Genomic DNA, 19944 nt, shown 5'->3' with positions numbered 1-19944 from the left:
GGCCAAACAATAAAATCCACCTTGAAAAAACACCACACTACAATGATTAGCCCCCTATTTGCCAACTGCCAAGAACTGAGCTATATTGGGAAACCTTCACCATGTCCCATGGTCAGGGGTGAAGGGGTTTGCAGTCGAACAACAACTGGAGGGCCATCCCTGTGCTATAGAACAGTGATAGAGGACACGGCTTAAGTAAACCTGGAAAAGATTGCTGCTTCAAATCAGGATAAAATAGTCATGGGATATATGGGCCTATGATCTGATTCAACACAAGGGAGCTTCATGTTGTCATGTGCCTCAGAACATTAGGGTTCAACAATTTGCAAAATCATCTCTAATGATGTACATACTTGCAATTCCACATGGGAGAAAGAGAGAGACGTGAACTTTCGCAACATGTGTAGTCCAAGATGTCCTGATTATTAGAAAAATGAGCATAGGCTCTTCATCGAAACTGGGGACTAAGAATTACCCTGGCAAACACTCAGGAGGGGGGAAAGGATTTCACAGGGTCCTAAACACACCAATTACTAGAAAATAAGACATATATCATTATGAATGAGGGATCATGGTGTGCAGCACAAAATGATCAAGGTATTTCCACAACATTTGCAAGTTTGAAATTTGGTACACGTGCAGCCCACACACTGATTACTAGAAAAAGGGAGATGTTTTGCTTCTAAAGGTCAGGACTTGGTACATAAAGTTCATCACATAATAGAGGCCAGAGCACAAAAGTCAGCCCACCCACCCCACCTTTCCTATACAGCCTGCAGCATGAGAGCAGACTCTGTATTACAACCCCATACCTTAGTGGGTGGAAATGTATAAAATGCAACCACCTAGGCAATAGCAATCACATGAGCAACTTCTTTTTTAAAAAATGGAAATTCTTTATGGGGGTGTGAATGGGAAAGATCAATCCATTTGACCCACTCATGTGGTCTCATTATTTAAATGGGATTGCAGCGTACAGAATTGGTTCCCACACTACTAATTATGAAGGTGAAGAGGAAATCGGGCCAAAACAACAAATGTATGGGATAGAATGTTGGTCTTTGCACATTCTATTCTCACACGTGAATCAAACTTCAATTTGGGGAAGTAGCCAGGAACAAGCTTGGAAAATACAGGTTTCACACGTGCACACATTTTAAAATTATTGTTATATGCTTCCAAGTCCCTGAAGAGGGGATGGGCTTAAAAAATCAGCTTAAAAAAGATGGAGCTACAAAGAGCCATAAAAAAATTCAAATTTCCTTGCTTCAGGCAGAATAGAGCTGTGTAATGTTACTCAAACATTATCTATCCAGTCAATGCAGTATAAAATCAGAGGGAATGCCAAAAGTAGCAGAGATCATTTTTCATCCTGAAAATGGTAAAAACCCAACACGCAAAAGCATCCTCCATCAACCTTGTTTGCTGTGTTGCATTACTTGTTACTATTTACAAATCCAAAGGAAGTTAGTAAACACTGAATGGATGCAAGGGATGTGACCAACCAACATGTTTTGGTCATTCTTTCACATGTTATAGTAAAGTGTAATGCGAAAATCAAAGGATTTTGTTTCAGCTGATCTGTGATTAACTATTAACACCAACTAAGGGCTCATCTTCACTTCTGCTTGACCCTTCCCCTGGGAAAACCCTTTCTTTACCATTGAATCAGAGCAAATGGCTTTTCCGCAGATTTACGTTTGGTCCTATTCAGCAGTAAGGAGCAAGTTTTCCCAGAGAAAGCAGCAGGCCAAACGGAAAACCACTTGGATCCATGCCAGGAAAGCATGGGACAAGCAGAAAACCTCTTGGACCCATGCTTCCTAGGCACAGAACAAGTGAAGTGTGGACAAGCCCTAAGTCAGTACAGTAATAAATTTCTATAAAGTTTTACACCGATGAAGAGCCAATTGGTTTCCTGATCCTTAGGGTATAGCTATGCTTTTCCCTTTGACTGTGATGGGAATGGGGGCCCTCAAATGTCCTAAAGAAGCTGCAGTACTCCAGTGTTGCAGAGTATCTATCTCATAAGGATAAAAAGAGTGAATAACACTTTTCTGCTCTCTATCATGAACTGACGTCATAATGACAACTGGCAGTGAACTCACACAGACACCCAGCTGATACCTATGAGGTATGTTATGCAAAACAATAAATCATTTGAAATCTAACTATAGAATTTGTTTCTAATATACAGTAAATCATTGGTGAAGTTATTTTTTTAAGTCAGTTGGAAAAAACATCTTCAGCTGCAACTTTATTCCTTGCCAATTTGCTAGGAACTCAAAGGACTAAATTGGCACAATTGAATTCTGTATACGTTCAGTAATGTGAGTTTGAAAGAGTTACTGTGGGGACACCCCCCCCCATTTTTTAAAGTTGTTGCACTGGAGCTGTTGCGCAAGCACTTAGCAGAAAGGAAAGTACTTTGCAATTTAATATACATTCAAGCGCCAGTAATTTTTCTACAAGTCTTTGGCTCCATCTGCTGACTTTTAATGTTAAAAATAATTGACAGAGGTTGAAAACATTATTAGCCTCCGGAATCTTAATTTTTCAAGTCATTTAATGACTATCTAAATTTAAACAATCAAGTCCACCTCCCGGGGGGGGGGGGGGAAGGGGCAAGCTAAACCATCAGAATAAAATAATTTGAAGTGCTCTGAAAAGCACTTTTAGAGAAAGACTACTCTAAAACGTTCAGGTAAGAAAACTGTACTTTGATCCTGGTTCTTGAGTCTATTGCCTGCTTTTTAACTGAAGCAAGTTTAAAACAATTTTTGAGAGGAATAAGGGAAGGTTAAACCAATAGGATTTTGTGATACTACTCGTTGCTTTAACAAAGGCCAGGTTTCCACATCATAAGCTGCTATAAACCATCATCTACTGTGCAACAAGTTATTGCACCCATTTTCCCCCTCCCCACTCACACCATGGAGAAACAAACCATGTTACTTGGCTTAGGGTTACATCTCATGACAAGTGGGGAGGAGTAAATTGGGAGTGATTCACTCAGACACAGTGGTTCATTAATAATAAGCCATGGTTCATTAAAAATGGAAATATATAGTAGTATAAAATGCAACCACCTGCAAAACAATAAGCTGAGACGTTTAAAACTTCATACCAAAAAACAGGTAATACATAACACAGACAAAAATTACTAACATAGGATTCCAGATCCCATTCATGTTCCAATGGATCATCAGTTATTGCCTGAAAGTGTCAATGTGGGTGACAAACATACTTCTACAAGCAGTTGGAGTGCCTCTACAGAGAAGCCTCTGTATCACTTTACTGTGAAGTGAATTCCTCTGATATGTTGAAGAACAGCGACAATACTAGAGATTAGCCAACAAACCTACACAGTGCTTGCACCCAAAGATATGTTTAGCTTAAAAATCTCCTCACTTTCTTATGCAGCTGTGCACCACAGGGTCTCTGCATGGCAGCTCAGTCACAATAGCCAGGACAAGAGCTCCTCCCTGGCCCAAGTTTGTATTCAACATACGAATCCCCCCCCCTTTTTATATACCTTTATTCTGACAGCATGATGCTTCTGTGGGTTCCCTATAGTTCATCTGACCACCCTGGCTGAGTCACACGATGCTCAGGCCAACTATTTACATGGCTGCACTTCATAACTTACAAATGTCTATTTCCCCCATTATTTCAATACAGACACACAAGGCCACCACTTAAATCAATTCCAGTACAGTGGTGCCCCGCAAGACGAATGCCTCGCAAGACGGAAAACCCGCAAGACGAAAGGGTTTTCTGTCTGCAGAGGCGCTTCGCAACACGAATTTCCCTATGGGCTTGCTTCGCAAGACGAAAAATGACGAAAAAAATCGAATTTTTTTTTGCTCCAAAACCCCTTATTCTCAATCGCTAAGCTGCTAAAAGCATTTTAGCAGCAAAACCGCTAATCCCCCCCCTAAAAAAAGCCATTTTTAGCCCTTTTTTAGCAAATAGCGCTAATAGCGCTACTCCGTCAATGGGCTTGCTTCGCAAGACGAAAAAACCGCAAGACGAAAAGACTCCCGGAACTGATTCTTTTCGTCTTGCGAGGCACCACTGTATTTCACTCCTAATGAAAGCTCTGTTTCTTACAAAACTTTTTTTAAAAAATCTAAGGCAGATTTGTGCGAGAACTCCAAAAATGTCTTTTTAAATAATCTGTTGTAGCTTACTTTATTTCAGTACTGCAGCATCAATTTTTCAAAATCCAAGTTGGGGTGTCACCTACTCCCTGCATGTGCATCAGAAAGGATAACTGATGATAGAGAACATAGGCCTGTTCACCCTAAAGCCACTGGTGTCAATGCACTGGCCACCCAAAAGAAGTTTTTTGTTGGAATTTAAAACAATATCCTATTAAAGATTTAAATTCCCAGCCTCCAAAAACACTCAGAGCACAGAAATCACATGAAAAATTAAAGAATAATTTTTTGAGGGTGGCCATTTCTGGTTGTTACCTACTGTTACAAAAGGTGGGGTTCCCCTCCATCAAAAGTGTTCTCCCTCCACCTCTACATCCTTTGAGGCACCAGGATACTGATAGAAAAGGACAAGCTCCCAAATGTTGGAGTGGTGGAAAGGGAAGGTGGGCTAGCAGTTCTCTTCCAAATTTTGCCTACTATGTTTTGAATCATTTGGTGCAATCTGAACTGCAGGCACTTTATTCAATCATGTGCTTGTAGCACACTACTCCTATTTTAACAGAGATTTAGACAAAGTAATCCGGTACGTAGCTGATTGTGAGGGGTCGGTGTGATAAAACTATCTCTTCTAGGTTCGTATTTCTGCAATTCACTTTTAAACAGACTGACTTTGGAGTGGGGTGGGGAAATTCTCCTCCTATTTGTACAGCAATGTGAGTAAGATTTTAATACTGTGGAAAATGTTCGGAAGTAGTAACAACGTTGAAACATAAAACTATTTCTCTTCCAATTTCTCTTTAGTGCCCTTTTCCAAAGTAAAAAATATTGCAACAAAACAAAATGCAGACATGTTTTACGACACAACCATAAAAGTTATTATTTCTTTAGTATCGGTGCATCTCACCAATATTAAAATACTTAAATCACATACCAAGTTGTCAAGGAGGATCAATGTTGTTCACATTTTACAATGAGACCTACCACAAGGCAAGAAATAAAAGACTAATCCTAAATTGAATTAGGAAGCTTCAGAGTCAACAGAGCTGGGAAATAAAAATGGAGATCTACTGATGGCAGAGCCATATAAAACAAAATATGTTATTTTATTGTTTCTGTTAATGATGTCTCTTGGAATGGCGTTCCAATAGATTCTGTTCTTGCCCTTTTTTGTTTTCTTCCTTTGCCTCCCACTCTTTGTTAGTTTAATGTCAATTATTTTAATGCCTATAATCTACAACTGTATCTCTCCAGCACAGGCTTGTCGTTTTCATTACTTAATATATCCACCTGTTTTACAACTGTCTCTTTGCAGAACTCTTCCGGGTTTTTTAAATCATATAAACTTAACTTTTGATTTGTCCCTCATAGTTCTCTTTCTGACCCTTCCTATTTGTCCTGTCTTCACAAGTTCATCACAAGTTCATAATTTGGAAATTCTCTTTGACTGAAATTACAGTTAAATCTTAGTCATTACCAACTGTTAAACATTCCCCAAGCTGCCATTCCTTTTGATACCACAAAAATATTGCTCAATTCTCTTACACTACCTAGAGTTGATTCTTGCAATCTCCTTCTATGGGATCTACCTAACTGTTGTATTTGAATTTGAATTCTTCCTCTCATCTTATTCCTCTTGCTTTCCATTTTATTCATATTTCTCTTGATTCTTCCTTAAACTAGCTTCCATTTTTGCTATGGAATTCAATGTAAACTTCTTTTGTTAGCTTACATAAGCTCACGTTATAACTTCTCATATTTTTGCTCTCTTATACTGTATATTTATACTCTCCTCTTTCTGCTGGTTTTTAAGTTGATTAAAGGGTTATTTAGTGATTGACTAGGTTATCTCTAAATAACCCCTTAATCACTGAACAAAACACCAGATTGAAATGAGTTAATAGCTGGTTATCTCATAATAGCTGCTTGTATAAACAAACCTTAACTGAAGGAAGCTGCAGTGAAGGTATAAACTCAAGCAACGTCATGGTTTCACACCTTTAAAATGACTTTATGAAATGATCATGTGACCATCACGGTATTATTATTTTTTCCAAAGCACTTACAAAACAAATCTCTGTGGAATAAATAAAATTAGAAGCAGGCCTCTGATGGAAAAAGACTCCAGGTTTTCAACTGGTGGACCTGTAAGTGAGCCATGCCCTGACCTTAGCTGACTTGTATCCGTAAAGAGACAGAAATTCAGCTAGAATAGAGAACTGGCTCTCACATCACATGCTGACCTTCACACAATTCTTACTCCCCACAGACAACCAAGTGAGCACCTCACTGCAAACCTGCATTTGCTATCTTCTCTGTTATGTGGGATTATAAGAAATGTCACACTGAATTAGATTAGATTATTCCGCTGTTTCCAAAAGTGGCATCGCCCAGTGCAGCCCCTCCCTCACAGATAATGGTACTCAAGCACACATGCTCCTGAGCATGAGGTCTTCATTTAGCTATCACACCTAATAATCATTGCTATGTCTGTATGCAGTGGGTTTAGGGGGTCACTGATGGATCCCACACTGTCCACTGGGCTAGGCTGCCATCACTCACCATCAATGCTGCAAAACAGAGGAGTTAAGGGCAGAGCTTTTTTTCTAGAAAAATAGGTGCCAGTAGTCACCATGAAGTTGTTATAGTAAGTGCCACACTTTTTAACAAAAAAGAGGTGCTGGTACTGCATACTCTTGAGCACCCCCTGAAAAATAGTGTGGGCTAAGGAGATTTATGGCTCGGCCTTTTTATGGAGCATGCACCAAGAAGAAGAAGAAGAAGAAGAAGAAGAAGAAGAAGAAGAAGAAGAAGAAGAAGAAGAAGTTGTTACTTATACCCCACCCATCTGGCTGGGCCTCCCCAGCCACTCTGGGAGGCTCCCAACAGATTAAAAACATGATAAAACATCAAACTTAAAAAAACCTCCCTAAACAGGGCCTTCAGATGTCTTCTAAAAGTCAGATAGTTGTTTGTTTCCTTGACATCTGGTGGGAGAGTGTTCCACAGAGTAGACGCCACTACCGAGAAGGCCCTCTGCCTGGTTCCCTATAACCTTGCTTCTTGTAATGAGGGAACCGCCAGAAGGCCCTCAGAGCTGGACCTCAGTGTCTGGGCTGAATGATGGGAGTGGAGAAGCTCCTTCAGGTATACTGGGACGAGGCCATGTAGGGCCTTAAAGGTCAGCACCAACACTTTGAATTGTGCTCAGAAATACAATATTCATTTATCTTCACTGACTTCCACCAGTCCACTTCCAAGCACAATTCCACATGCTGGTTATGATGTTTGGTTGGGGCCAGGATATTATAGTGATACTAGGATGTGAACCTGACATCCTAGTCAAATGCAAATACTTTTGCAGGTTATAGTTTATGGGCATGGAACAAAATGGTAGCAAACCATGGTACTGGACAAAAAAGAAGTATACTAAAATGGTTTGCTACCATTTATTCAATGCTCTCAATACATAGTATGCTATTTCAAATCATCCAAGTATTGTTCCATTAGCAGAACGTCAATGAGTCTTGATTGAAAGTTTCACTAGATAACTCCATGTCTCAGCTTCAGTTCAAATCAAACCAAACCAACAGATTATAGTTCTCAAAGGGCAAACATTTACTGAAACAGTCTGCCCCACCTCTTCTAAAGAGTGTACTACTGCACAGCAGAAGGGCTTCAAAGGGACAACTTAATTAACCTTAGCCTGGTAACCCAGCAGGTAACATGGAACAAACCAGATGTGGCAAAAAAAATTGCAGAGGTAAAAACCAATCAGAGAGAATGGTCTTCTTCACAGCCAGGTATTGGATATGTGTCTGCTCTTGAATCTTTTATCCATATTTATTGAATATTGACACCATCTATACCAAGTGTTCATGGTTTACTTGTCTTTCTGCAAAATGTTGAATAAAGATTACCCAAAGACTAGAAAGACGGGCTTTGTGTTGTACACTAAAGCACTAGAACAAAATGAAGACATTGTTTACAAACTTATCACTTTTTTACTGATAAAACGTGGAATTTAATTTCTTTTCTTCCTTCCTTTTGATATTGCTCCAAAATATGTGATTCACATAAAACTTTAAATGTGCTTTTATATGATCATATAATGCTTTTCCCTAAAAAAAAATCATTTGCAAATTATGATAATAAATCTCCACACATTCTCTGCATGTTCAAATAACCTGGAGAATTTATGTCTGTATTTGAGCCCCACTAGTATTTGGTTTTAATATTGGATAAACCACAGCTGATAACTGATATGCAAAGGTATATCAATAATTATTATTCTAGTTTGTTAAAACAGAATAATAATTTGACAGTTGACAGCTCATGCAAGTTCACATTTGAAGCCTATCAAACAATCAAGAGATGCTAATTAGTTAAAGCATTCACACTCTAATTTTCAGGTTAACATTTCACAAAATCAAAAGTTAAATTTTTAATTCAAAATTACTCAAACTCACTATCAAAATTAGAAAATTTGCCACTATTCATTTCAGCTATAACCATAATGTTAGGGTTAGGGTTAGGGTTAGTAACAGTAATATCCAATGGTTGGATCTAATGCTGGTGCTACTCAAGAGTAGACACAATGAAATTAATGGAGATGAGTAACTTGGGTTCCATAATTTCAATCCTGAGTGCTACCAGCATTAGACACAACCCCAAACCATATTCATTGTTGCATTAACCCACCATATATAGTCATATCTTAATTCACTGAATAAACATCAACTTTGGAAGAGTTACGGCACCAGCATCTTTCACAACCATGTAATAGCTTGTCTGTATGCAAGAAGTTTTTTGAACAATGGTTCTTCCATGGCACATGAAAAACTGCTATTAAAAAGCTTTCAATAATACATTGTGCTATAGAACAGAGGCCTGGTATTAACCCCCCCCCCTCAAAAATACTACTGGATATTCCCACACCCCTAACTCCCTCTTTGGATCCTTGTGTTCACACACACACACACGAATAGTAATTACAGATTTTATTTATAGCTGGTGCTTTTTCTGTAATTTGGGGTACAAATTCCATCAGTTTTTAAAAGCTGTCTGCTAATTAATTGGGCACCACACTTAACTGGCCACGAAATTATTTTAACCAATGTTGCTAAAATGCAAAAAAACTGCAGATGACAAGGACCCTCTTAAAAAAGGCATTGCCCATTTTCTCTCATATAGGAAGGAATGCCTTTAAGATGATACAACACATGCATGGACAATTAAAAAAAACAGTAAAAGGGGGGTTTGTGCTTCAATCGTCAGTTATTGACTAAAACTAATATGATCAACCAACAGCACAATCCTATATAATGTTATAATCTCATTGTGCCTACTGTGGCCTCCTCTCACAGGGAGTTGCAGCCTATGATTTCTTTAGTACGCAGTCAACAGTTCAGATGTTTCTGTATTTAAAGATATTCTTTGGGAAATCTTTGGATTTCTGCTCATCTAGGTCAGAATATTATACAGATTTGAGAGTAGGCCTTTGAAACCAATAGATATAAAATTCTCAAATGATTGCAAATCTCTGGTGATGCCAAAAGTTTGCATACATATTGATAAAAGAGTGGTCTATGACTCTCCATGATATTTTAAGACTTCAAATCAGAGATGTAAAATCCCTGAATGAAATCGAACTTTTCCCACAGTGAAGAACTTGCTTTCTGAGACTCTGCCTCAGTGCCCCCTCCTTCTCTAGTGTTTAGTTTTTTAAGTAGAAGTCCCGGAGCTCAAGGACAAACATCTTCTGCACATTTTCCTCTAATTAATGCACATGCTCAGAAGCCCCCTTCATTAATACTTCACAAGCCTCCCAGTCCTTCCACTACATATAGGTTTTGGGATGAGCCTTGGAAACTCCTATCCGCTGCAGATCATTTTAAGAGAGCTGGGATAGCTCAGTCAGGAGAGCATGAGACTCTTAATCTCAGGATCATGGGTTTGAGCCCCACATTGGGCAAAGGGTTCCTGCATTGCAGGGGGTTGGACTAGATGACCCTCGTAGTCCCTTCCAACTCTACAATTCTATGATTCTATAGCTAAAACTTATGCCCTGCGTGATGCTGCAAATCTAGGAATAGGATAGTGTTAGGAAGAGAGGTACTGGCTCATGTCCAACCAGCACTAACTGGCCAGGGCCTGGGGGACCACATAAGGGAAGATGAACTGCAATCAAGTCCCTCCTCACGCCATCGCTGGAATCATCTTTTTTTATATGAAAAACAAAAAAGGATATGATCAAACCATGACCCATCTAGCCCAGCTCCCTGTTCACACAGTGGCAAGCTTGTAGGAAGTCTACAAGCAACAGCACTCTGCTCTTCTGTGAGTCCCACAAACTGGTATTCAGAGCCATATCATCTCCGGACAGCCGAGGTAGAACATTGCCATTTAGAATGGAATGATTCACCCAAATGCTTCCTATTTAAAAAATGAACTGTGTTTGCACCTTTAAAATAACAGTGAATGTTGGTCATTAGAATCTGAACTAATACAGAAACTAAGGCATTGGGATCTTTCAATCAATTAAAAGGAATGCTGGTGCAATATTGTGCAAGAGCACGTGCTCGGGGGAAGGGGAACACACTTTTAAAATAATAAATAAATGCCCAGTTACTTGAGCTTAACCAAATGCAAAGCAAAGAGAAAAGAACAGAAGGGCATGCAATGGATGGGCAGCAATCTTTTCAAATTCCAGATATCAATGCCCAAAGAATGGTGGAGACTAAGCACAGTAGTGCCACTTCTTAAACAGGGATAATAAAATTGGAACTGTTAAACTGAAGATAAATTTGGTAGGAGAGAATTTTGGAAGCCCCTCTGTCTGCATACTGCTCCTACTTGTGCATGAAACAAATAAAAGCGCCACCTCCAATCCAAACTTCTTTGCAATTAGGATCACTTTCCTTGTAGTTTGCAGTAACAGGACCCAACTATTTGCTAATGGATATGTGGGAGGGGAGGAATCTAAATCTGTTAGGAAAAACTGCGTGTGTGTGAACACCAAGAGGAAAACATGCATGTTCCTGAGAATGGTCCACTATTATTAATGACAGCCTGGCCATCAAGCTGCTTTAAAAAGGATTCTCCACACTCGTTTTATGAAGCAGACTGCAGCTAAAAGCAGGCAAATACTCTGGAATTAAGACACGCAGTTGTTTTCAAATTTACCCTATGAAGAGTTAATAAAACAGCAGTGACCAGGCCACTCTCCTGCTTGAAAGGATCACATTAAATACACAAGCACAGGAGATGCAACGTATGGTTCATATTAGTGGTGCTCAGCTTGGCAGTGCTCCCTCTGGCTTTCTTTCTTTCCTTCTCCTCTGACCAAGAAAAAGAAACAAACTATCTGTATGTGTATTATGTAGCTCTCCCGTTCCATACCTGAACCTGGCCCTGAGTGAAACACATCCTTCAAACCAGCCGGCTCCTAAATCACATTAATTAGGCAAGGGCACCCCTTAGACATAACTATCCATGGGAAAAGAAATACTGTACCTGACTTACAAGGTTCAGATGCTGGACACAACAGTCGCAAACGATACGACTTTCCCCCAAAGCTCAAAGTGCTAATCTCAGTTTCGTATTATGCTCATTTGTTTCTCACGCGCAGGACAAACGCAGGGCACTTTGTTGTAAGTCAAGATGACGCAGGTATTGTTATACAATATATTTCGTATCTTGATTATTATTTCAACAGGGATCAAGGATTTCATTAACACAGAAGGTTTTAATCGGCGCTAAGGGGAAAGTGAGTCACGTGGTTGTGGAAAGTTGTAGCTGAATTCTCTGGTCTCTGAATGATAGGACATAAAGCTACAACTTATATCAGGAGAGATCATGCAAACTGCTTCACCCCTAAGGTCTGGCTCAGGAGTTGTACACAAGGTTGAATACAGCTTATGGTTAGTGAGAAGAAAGCTTAACCATAAGCCCTCGTAAGGACAACATGCTAAGGCAAACTTTGGTTTAATGTAGCTTAGAAGCATAAAAGGACCAGGGAGGAGCAAAGAGAGCTTGTCTCTGGGAGCACACTCACTCACACAGTTTTGCTAAGCCAACCCTTGACTTAGCATGTCACGCAAACCAAGATAAGGAATACCATCTTCATCTGGAAAAGAAATTATATCCAATCACCTGCCAAATCCTGCATGCTTTGCTTATGTAAAGATGTGCCTGGCCTAATCTGATCACCTCAACCCAGTAATTGAGAGGCAATTAAAGGAAATGAACCAACAATTACTTAAAAGTGTATTCATAATTTTAACTAAGTGTGAAATTTACTCTTCCCTAGATGTTAAGCTCTCCTGTTCATCTATTAGTTTCTCCCACCCAATAGATCTGATGAGCTGGCTTCCACTTCACAGCATTTCAACAAAACAATGGCTGAAAAATATACCAAAATAATGAGGGTAAAATAAAAAGAGGCTTCTAAAGAGCTACTTGCATCAGAACCTTCCAATGAACTTTCCACAAACAAGAGATCTGAAAAACTCACAGAGCACAATACACAAGGAACAGAACAAACCTTACTGAAACAAATAGGAGTGGCGCAAGAGCATAGCCGCGATCTCGGGAAACATATTGATTTCAATGGGGCCTGTGCAAGAGAAGTTCTTGGCATGCTGCGATCTTATTCTTTAAACACTTGCAACACAAGGAGCTCCAGATCCCCCCCCTTTTTTTAAAAAAGGAAGTTTTACTTATAGCCATATCTTCAGATCTGTTGCACCAACAAGCAAGCGCCTAGGACATTGCATGCCAACCATTCTGTAGGAACAGAGTCACACACTGACTGTTTGCCAGGAGGAAAGTAAACACATTGGCACAAACATGTTGTATTAGGTTGCCAGGTTGGGCACATCTCTGAACTGGAATATGTTTGTCATTAAGTTTGAACAGCCTCCAGTGCACCATAACTGCAAGCCTGACTGGATTTGCTCATAGTAGTGTGTGTGTGTGTGTGTGTGTGTGTGTGTGTGTAGCGCACTATGAAAACGGTACAGACTAAGGCAAACCAAAATAAAACTATCATAAAATTGACTATCGTGGGTTTCCCTCCTTATTAACAGGCTTATGTACAAGACCAAAGTAATTCTGGACGAATGTTCTTTTAAAAGGGAGCGATCTTGCACAGGAACTAAGAAGTCAGAATCCTAATGGACTTTTTTTAGCTAAAGTTGAGGATAAGGGGACGTAGAGGGTCATGTCTGCTTTTCCAAGCCACTTGATTGTAATTTGCAAACGGCTGCTATGAGCTGCAACCCTCACTAACATGTGGTTCTGAATTTGTTGTTGTTGTTGTTGCTGCTGCTGTTATCTTTATTATACAACTATAGTACATAAATCTGTGGTAATTAGTATAATTCCTAGATTTAAGAAAAGTCTTTATTCTCTTGGAATTAATGTTTTGAGCTCCACACATAAGTCAGCTTTCCAACATTTGTTTCACTCTTACCAGTGAAGACCACCATACTTCCCACAACTACTCTAATTATTTAATAACTTTTTTATAAAAAAAACCAACAACTTGGCACGTAAGGTGGGCTTATTTCTCTTAGGGTCATAGCATACCTTCTTAAAGTGTGTGCTTTAAGCATGAAAGCAGTACTTATGGTCTCTACGGACTCACCCTGCCCCCAGCTCTAAGCTGGTTACATTATGCGCCCATCCACAACCTTCGTTCCTCCCATCCTCTTACATGTTTATTTAATTTATATACCACTTCATATTTCAACAGAAATCTCTACATATCCTGACAAAAGGAATAAATATTAAGGAATCGACCTGATCAGGAAGGAGTTGCACTCCCTACTAAAGGAGCAGGTGAGCAGCTTGGGGGTCCTTCTGAATCCACTACTGTCACTGGAGGTACAAGTGGCCTCAGCAGCACTGAGTTACTGTAACATCAATAGCTGCATCCTACTGTGACCTGAATGGATCATTCCCAAAACAGTATGACACCTGATTGGCTCTCTAAACACTCGTGCTCATTGGCTACATTCAAATGAATGAAAGCTACTGCATATCAACCTAAGCAAGTTCTGCTTCCTTTTTCTTGTTATTTGGCTGTAACTTTTGAAAGAATACAGATAACTGAACAAACTTTGTTGCATTGCATTCTTCATTAAATTATCTTTCCACTGATATATAATTTTATGCTATTGCTCAAAAAAAAAAAAGTTTTTAAAGAGCCGTCAAACCTTGAAAATACACTTTTCCCAAAAGGTTTCCACAATTTTGGCCACTAGTGTATACATTCAGCTCCATTATACATGGGGTTTCCTTTGAAGACAGTTCTGAAAGTACAGCCAGTGAAGAATTCAGCAGCTAGATTAACTGGGACCAGAAGGTCTGAACATACTTGTTGTTGTTTAGTCGTTTAGTCGTGTCCAACTCTTCGTGACCCCCTGGACCAGAGCACGCCAGGCACTCCTGTCTTCCACTGTCTCCCACAGTTTGGTCAGATTCATGTTTGTAGCTTCGAGAACACTGTCCAACCATCTCGTCCTCTGTCGTCCCCTTCTCCTTGTGCCCTCCATCTTTCCCAACATCAGGGTCTGAACATACTACCGTACATCAATTCCGGCCCAACTGTAGTAGCTACCAATTAGTTTTCTGACTCAGTTCAAATGGTTGCAGCAGTGACAAGACCTTGCCTACAGATACTTCAAAGACACAGTTTGGTTTTGTCTCCTTTACCTGAGCAGCTTATTGAGTTAATATGTAATAAAAGAAAGTTGTTCCTTCCAGGTCAGGAAAACCGTTTTAGTGCTGGAATTCGATGTTTCTAAAACTACTGTATTACATGGGTTATAAATTATTTCTCTCATTTTCTGTTGTGGTATAACATCTATATTGGTGTCATCCAACAATGCCTGAGTAAATGCACAACAGATTTCCATGTGTGCAACTGGGCATAATTTTCTCTGCCTATACCCTGCTGGTGTGCCCCAAAATCTGATCCAGGCTTCCAGAACATATTTTAGGGGTGCATGGGGGGAGGAAGGGAAGACAAGCAGAAGTGCTGTTATGCAAGCAGTAGCATTGTAGGTCATCCATAAAATTAATTCTATATACAGTGGTGCCTCGCAAGACGAAATTAATTCGTTCTGAGAGTTTTTTCGTCTTGTGAATTTTTTGTCTTGCGAGGTACCACTGTGCATTGACAGTTTCCCATAGGAATGCATTGACGGTTTTAAGAAAAAGGCGCAAGACGTTTTCGTCTTGCGAAGCAAGCCCATAGGGAAATTCGTCTTGCGAAGCAACTCCAAAAACAAAAAACTCTTTCGTCTTGAGAGTTTTTCGTCTTGCGAGGCATTCGTCATGCGAGGTACCACTGTAGACTGTGCTTTAGCATGTTTTATCAAGCCAAGAATATAAACAGCAACCGCGGGCAATTCATAGGCATCAATTGTTGTTGTTGCTATTTATTAAATCTGTATATCGCCCTTCATCCAAAGATCACAGGGCAGTTCACAACATAAAAATATAAAATGAGAACACAAACACATAATAAAAACAGAAACAAACCAATAACCCCCTCCCACAAACTCAATGTGTTCAAAGATTCACCTGTCAGTTTTGCTTTTGTACTATCTAGTGCTGCCATTCTTTACTTCTTGCATCCATTATCCTGCTTTAACCACTTCTTCCTTATGAGAAGCAGCAACAGAACACACAGCAAGACAATGCTGTGAAAATAAAGTCCCATCTATCGGCCACGGCAAAAGAAACGTCAGGATGAACCTTCTGACAGAAAGAGCTGTTCAAGAGTGGAGCAGAGTCCCTGGGAAGGTGGACTCTCCTTCCTTGGAGGTTTTTAAGCAGAGGTTGGATAGCCATCTGCCATGGATGTTTTAGTTGAGATTCCTGGATCACAAGGGATTGAACTACAGTAGAAGATCCTCAGGTTCCCTTCTAACTCTACAATTCTATGATTCTATGATGTGTCCTAGAAAGTGCTAGAAGGGTCGCCAACTGGGCTGTGCAGGAGTGAGAAAGAGAGAAAACATAGCTTTCAACTAATCCGGTTGAAGGCATACAAATCTACCTTTACAGCAGCTTCCTGTAACAACATTGCTTCCTAGCCTATAAAATAAAGACAATGATGACAACTCAGTTTTCTGCTTAGGAGTTTGCTCCCAAGTTTTTTAAATGACTGGAGTAATGGGCAAATTCTTTCTTTTTGCCACGACTCAAGAAAGGGGGAGGGAACACAATATTCGATATCCTCATTCCAAAACTTTATTATTAAAAAGGCAGCAGTTGTGTCACATCATGTATGCTCCTCCAGTTTATTAAGTTGGATATGTGGCAAATTAAATACCTTAATTATCATTAAGGTAATCCCAAAGGCCAGTCAGAAATGTGTTATCACCACATTTTCAAAGCACAAATCCTAGGCTCATGCTCTTCAAGATGGATTTCAAGTACTGTTGAGCAAATAGTATTAAATTGCCTCATTGGAGAATGGTTTGCTGCGTCAAACATTTTAGCCAACACACACACACACACACACACACACACACTTCTCTCGTTGCAGTTCCAATAATCAACCCCAGATGGCAATTTACATAGGCAACAGTGTAAAGGAATCTGTGTGCTGCTGGCGTTCTCAACCTCAATCAGAAAGTATGGGCGTTCGAGAATGTCACTGTTTATTTTTAATTGCTCTGTCCCTCCTTTGTGCAAGTTCAAGCGGTCACAGATGTCGAAGTCTATTAGCAGAATAGGTACGAGATGCCACTTTATTTGCTGGGAGGGTTCCTTGAATTTGGAAAGCAGCTGTTTTGCAATGTCCCCAATGCCCAGTGGGCACCAGCTGTCAATCTCAGTTAGCAAAGGGTCAGGGCAAAGAAAGGTCAAGGAGTGTCATGATCCAGAGTGTGCTATAAAATCTGCCTCCTCTGTTACTTTGTAGACCTGTGAACGGAATACCCTCTCACAGGTATCCAAGCCTAGCACTCCACACAGCATACGTGAGAAACCCAATGTAATCATGTCTTACATTGAGGTTTCACACTTATCTAAAAACCTAAAGTGCTGGATGCATGCTGAAAATCTAACTAAAATTATATTCTACATAACTAAAACAGGGGTGGGAAACCTGTGGACCTCCAGCTTTTGCTGGACCCCAGCTCCCATCAGTCCCAGCCAACATGGCTAATGGTCAAGGATGATGAGAGTTGTAGTTCAGCTAGAGGGTCACAGATTCCCCTCTCCTGAATTAAGGAACAGACATAGCCAACAAGCAAAATACTACTATCAGTACTACTAACAATAATGTAACCTTTTTTCAAAACAACAACTCGGTTTTTCATGGTGCTGTCAAACCCAATAAAAGTGAACCTTACCTAATAATGAAGAAATGATGTCTTGATTTTCCCCCGGTGTTCTTGTGCCTTTCTATCTCTTTATTTAACTCTAGGATTTGAATTCCCTTTTCTATTATAGCATGTTGATTGAAACAACTGTACCCCATAATCATCACAATTATAACAAATAAAGGCTTGACATATCTCACTTTGTATGTCATGAGTCTATCTCATATATTAGTTTCACCTTTTAAGTTGAATTACTGAAATAAATGATCTTTTCCACAATATTCTAATTTTCCAAGTTTCACTGTACACACACCTCTCTCATCTGTTTGATCTTATCCATTCTTCACATTACAAGCCGTGCTGTCCTTCTTTTCCATATAATCTTACTAGTTTTAGGCAAAAATGAAGACTAATGAAACAACGTTTTACTTATGACAAATATTTAAAGGGTTATCTGAAAAACTGCATTTCAGAATCAAATGGTTTACGGTACAAGATTTCCAACCCAATATCTGAAAAGCCCCATTTATCATTCATTTATTGTGTCTCACATTTGATGTTCCATTCCACCCTAATGGAAAGAAGATAGTCATTTTGCTTGTTTTGTAGCCATGACTCTCTTCTTGTCTAGCAATAAAAATGTCAGCACATGATTCACATTCACTGACAGTGCTAAGCCTTCCAAAGTTAGAAAGGGGACTTCTAGGTTTTTTCAGACAGTTTTCGAAATGTCAGATAACTCAGATTGAGAGAGAATAATCAGAGAGAGGTGGTGGAAAGCAAAAACGGAGACATTTGTAACATTCAGGACACGTGAAGGAAGGAATGGATACTAAGCTGATCTCCAATGGATCCAAGGCTGCAATCGTATCCTCACTAAAATGGGAGTGAATCCCTTACAACAGAGTGGGACTCACCTTTGAGGAAACATGCTTAGGATTGGATTGCAAAGGGTGACATTCTAAGCAGATTTACATCTGAATAAATGGAAACACTTAAGTTCAGTTTTAGGATATACATTTCTTCCAGGTCCATGACATTTGAACATTCAAAGGGTATGATGTTACATTTTTTACCATGCTAATAGCTGCTCATATACATTTTCAGCTGGAAATATATGGAAAAATAATTACTCAGCTTTGGTTCATGGTTTGTTCACAGGCTGATGCCATATAACATTTTATTGCAACAGCTAACTTTTCTAGTGCCATACACTTTTCTTATAGTCTCCTCCTTTTCTGAAGCAGGCAGAATATTAAAGTTGTCTGATTCCCCTGTCAAAATATTTTCCCCAGTGATTTCCTGTGTCTTTCTAAATAATGTCTCCAAAAAGGACTGAACCCACAGTCCTCAGGCACATAATCTCGCTGAAAGCAGATTTTAAAATGTTCACCTAATGTTCTCGACTACAAACATGCCCTGAATTCGTTCTCTTCTCACTTCTGTCTGCTGCTACAATCAGGCAAAGATTTTGCCCCATTTGGCTGCCTGAACTGTTTCCCATATCCTTGTTTCTGGTGCCTTCCCCATTTAAGAAGCCAGCTTGCGGCTTCCATTTGCCTTGCAAACCTGCATGGTGCTATACAGGTTTTCCCAAAGGGTTTGTTACGTTCCCAACAAGCAAACCAACACAGGTTGGCTAGGTAAGTTAGGAAATATATGGAGAGACGGGAAGCGAGGGAGAAGCAAGCACACTCTTACCTTCTGCATGTTTTTCTCATTCCCTTTTATAGAGATGTTAGAGATAGAAATGATACACTCACCTTGAGGGCAGGAATCTCCACATTGTCTCCATTGCTGACACAGCCTGAAAGAATAGTTCCCGTCATCACAGTGCCTTGGCCCTTAATGGAGAAGCAGTGATCTACGGCCATGAGGAAAGATCCCGATGGGTCTCTTGTGGGTAGGTAAGCCTCTGACTTCAGGACCTAAACACAATACAAAAAAAGAAGCACTATAGGTTGGTGAACCGTCATATCGCACATGAACGGAGGAAACATGAGGAGGACTGATTTAACCATTATATACTTTTTCTGATTCCAGGTGTCCTGCAGCAAGGTTGGAGCTGGCCACCGTCAAATGAACTGGCTACGCTACCCAGAATATGCACGCTTAGTTCAGTTTTCTGCCTTAAGGACTTGGCGCAGCACAATCAGCTTGGTTAGCAAACAATGCCAGGGACAAAGATCCTGCCATAAGGCAATGCAGACACTGCTGGGCTACAGTGAAGAGCAACTGATTGCGTCCCCTGGATGCATATACCCCGACCTGTTCTCAAGAGCTGCACACATGAAAAGTTCAAAAATCCCTGTATCCGCTCCTCTCTTTGCCTTGGACAATTTGTGACTACAGCAGGATCGCAACTTGCTTTATGCATTTGGTGGCTGGCCAGCTGATATCACACAAATTAAGCTTGTGCAAGTCAGGAATCTTAAAAGCTC

General features: G+C 40.0%; 1 protein-coding gene across 3 annotated transcripts in view; it reads right to left on the bottom strand.

Moving 5' to 3' along the window:
- The window catches only part of EEFSEC (eukaryotic elongation factor, selenocysteine-tRNA specific), a 251422-nt gene that overhangs the window by 168965 nt on the left and 62513 nt on the right, over positions 1 to 19944 (bottom strand). For all 3 annotated transcript variants that reach the window (XM_083418565.1, XM_083418563.1, XM_083418564.1), the window contains one exon: positions 19267 to 19431. In XM_083418565.1, the coding sequence (XP_083274691.1) occupies positions 19267 to 19431 (165 nt within the window). The remainder of the gene's footprint in view (positions 1 to 19266; positions 19432 to 19944) is intronic.

The sequence above is a fragment of the Podarcis tiliguerta genome (assembly GCF_965153285.1).
Source record: "Podarcis tiliguerta genome assembly, chromosome: 2".
Taxonomy (NCBI): domain Eukaryota; kingdom Metazoa; phylum Chordata; class Lepidosauria; order Squamata; family Lacertidae; genus Podarcis; species Podarcis tiliguerta.
The sequence above is the reverse complement of the archived record's forward strand: the minus strand, read 5'-3'. Positions and strand labels throughout refer to the sequence as shown.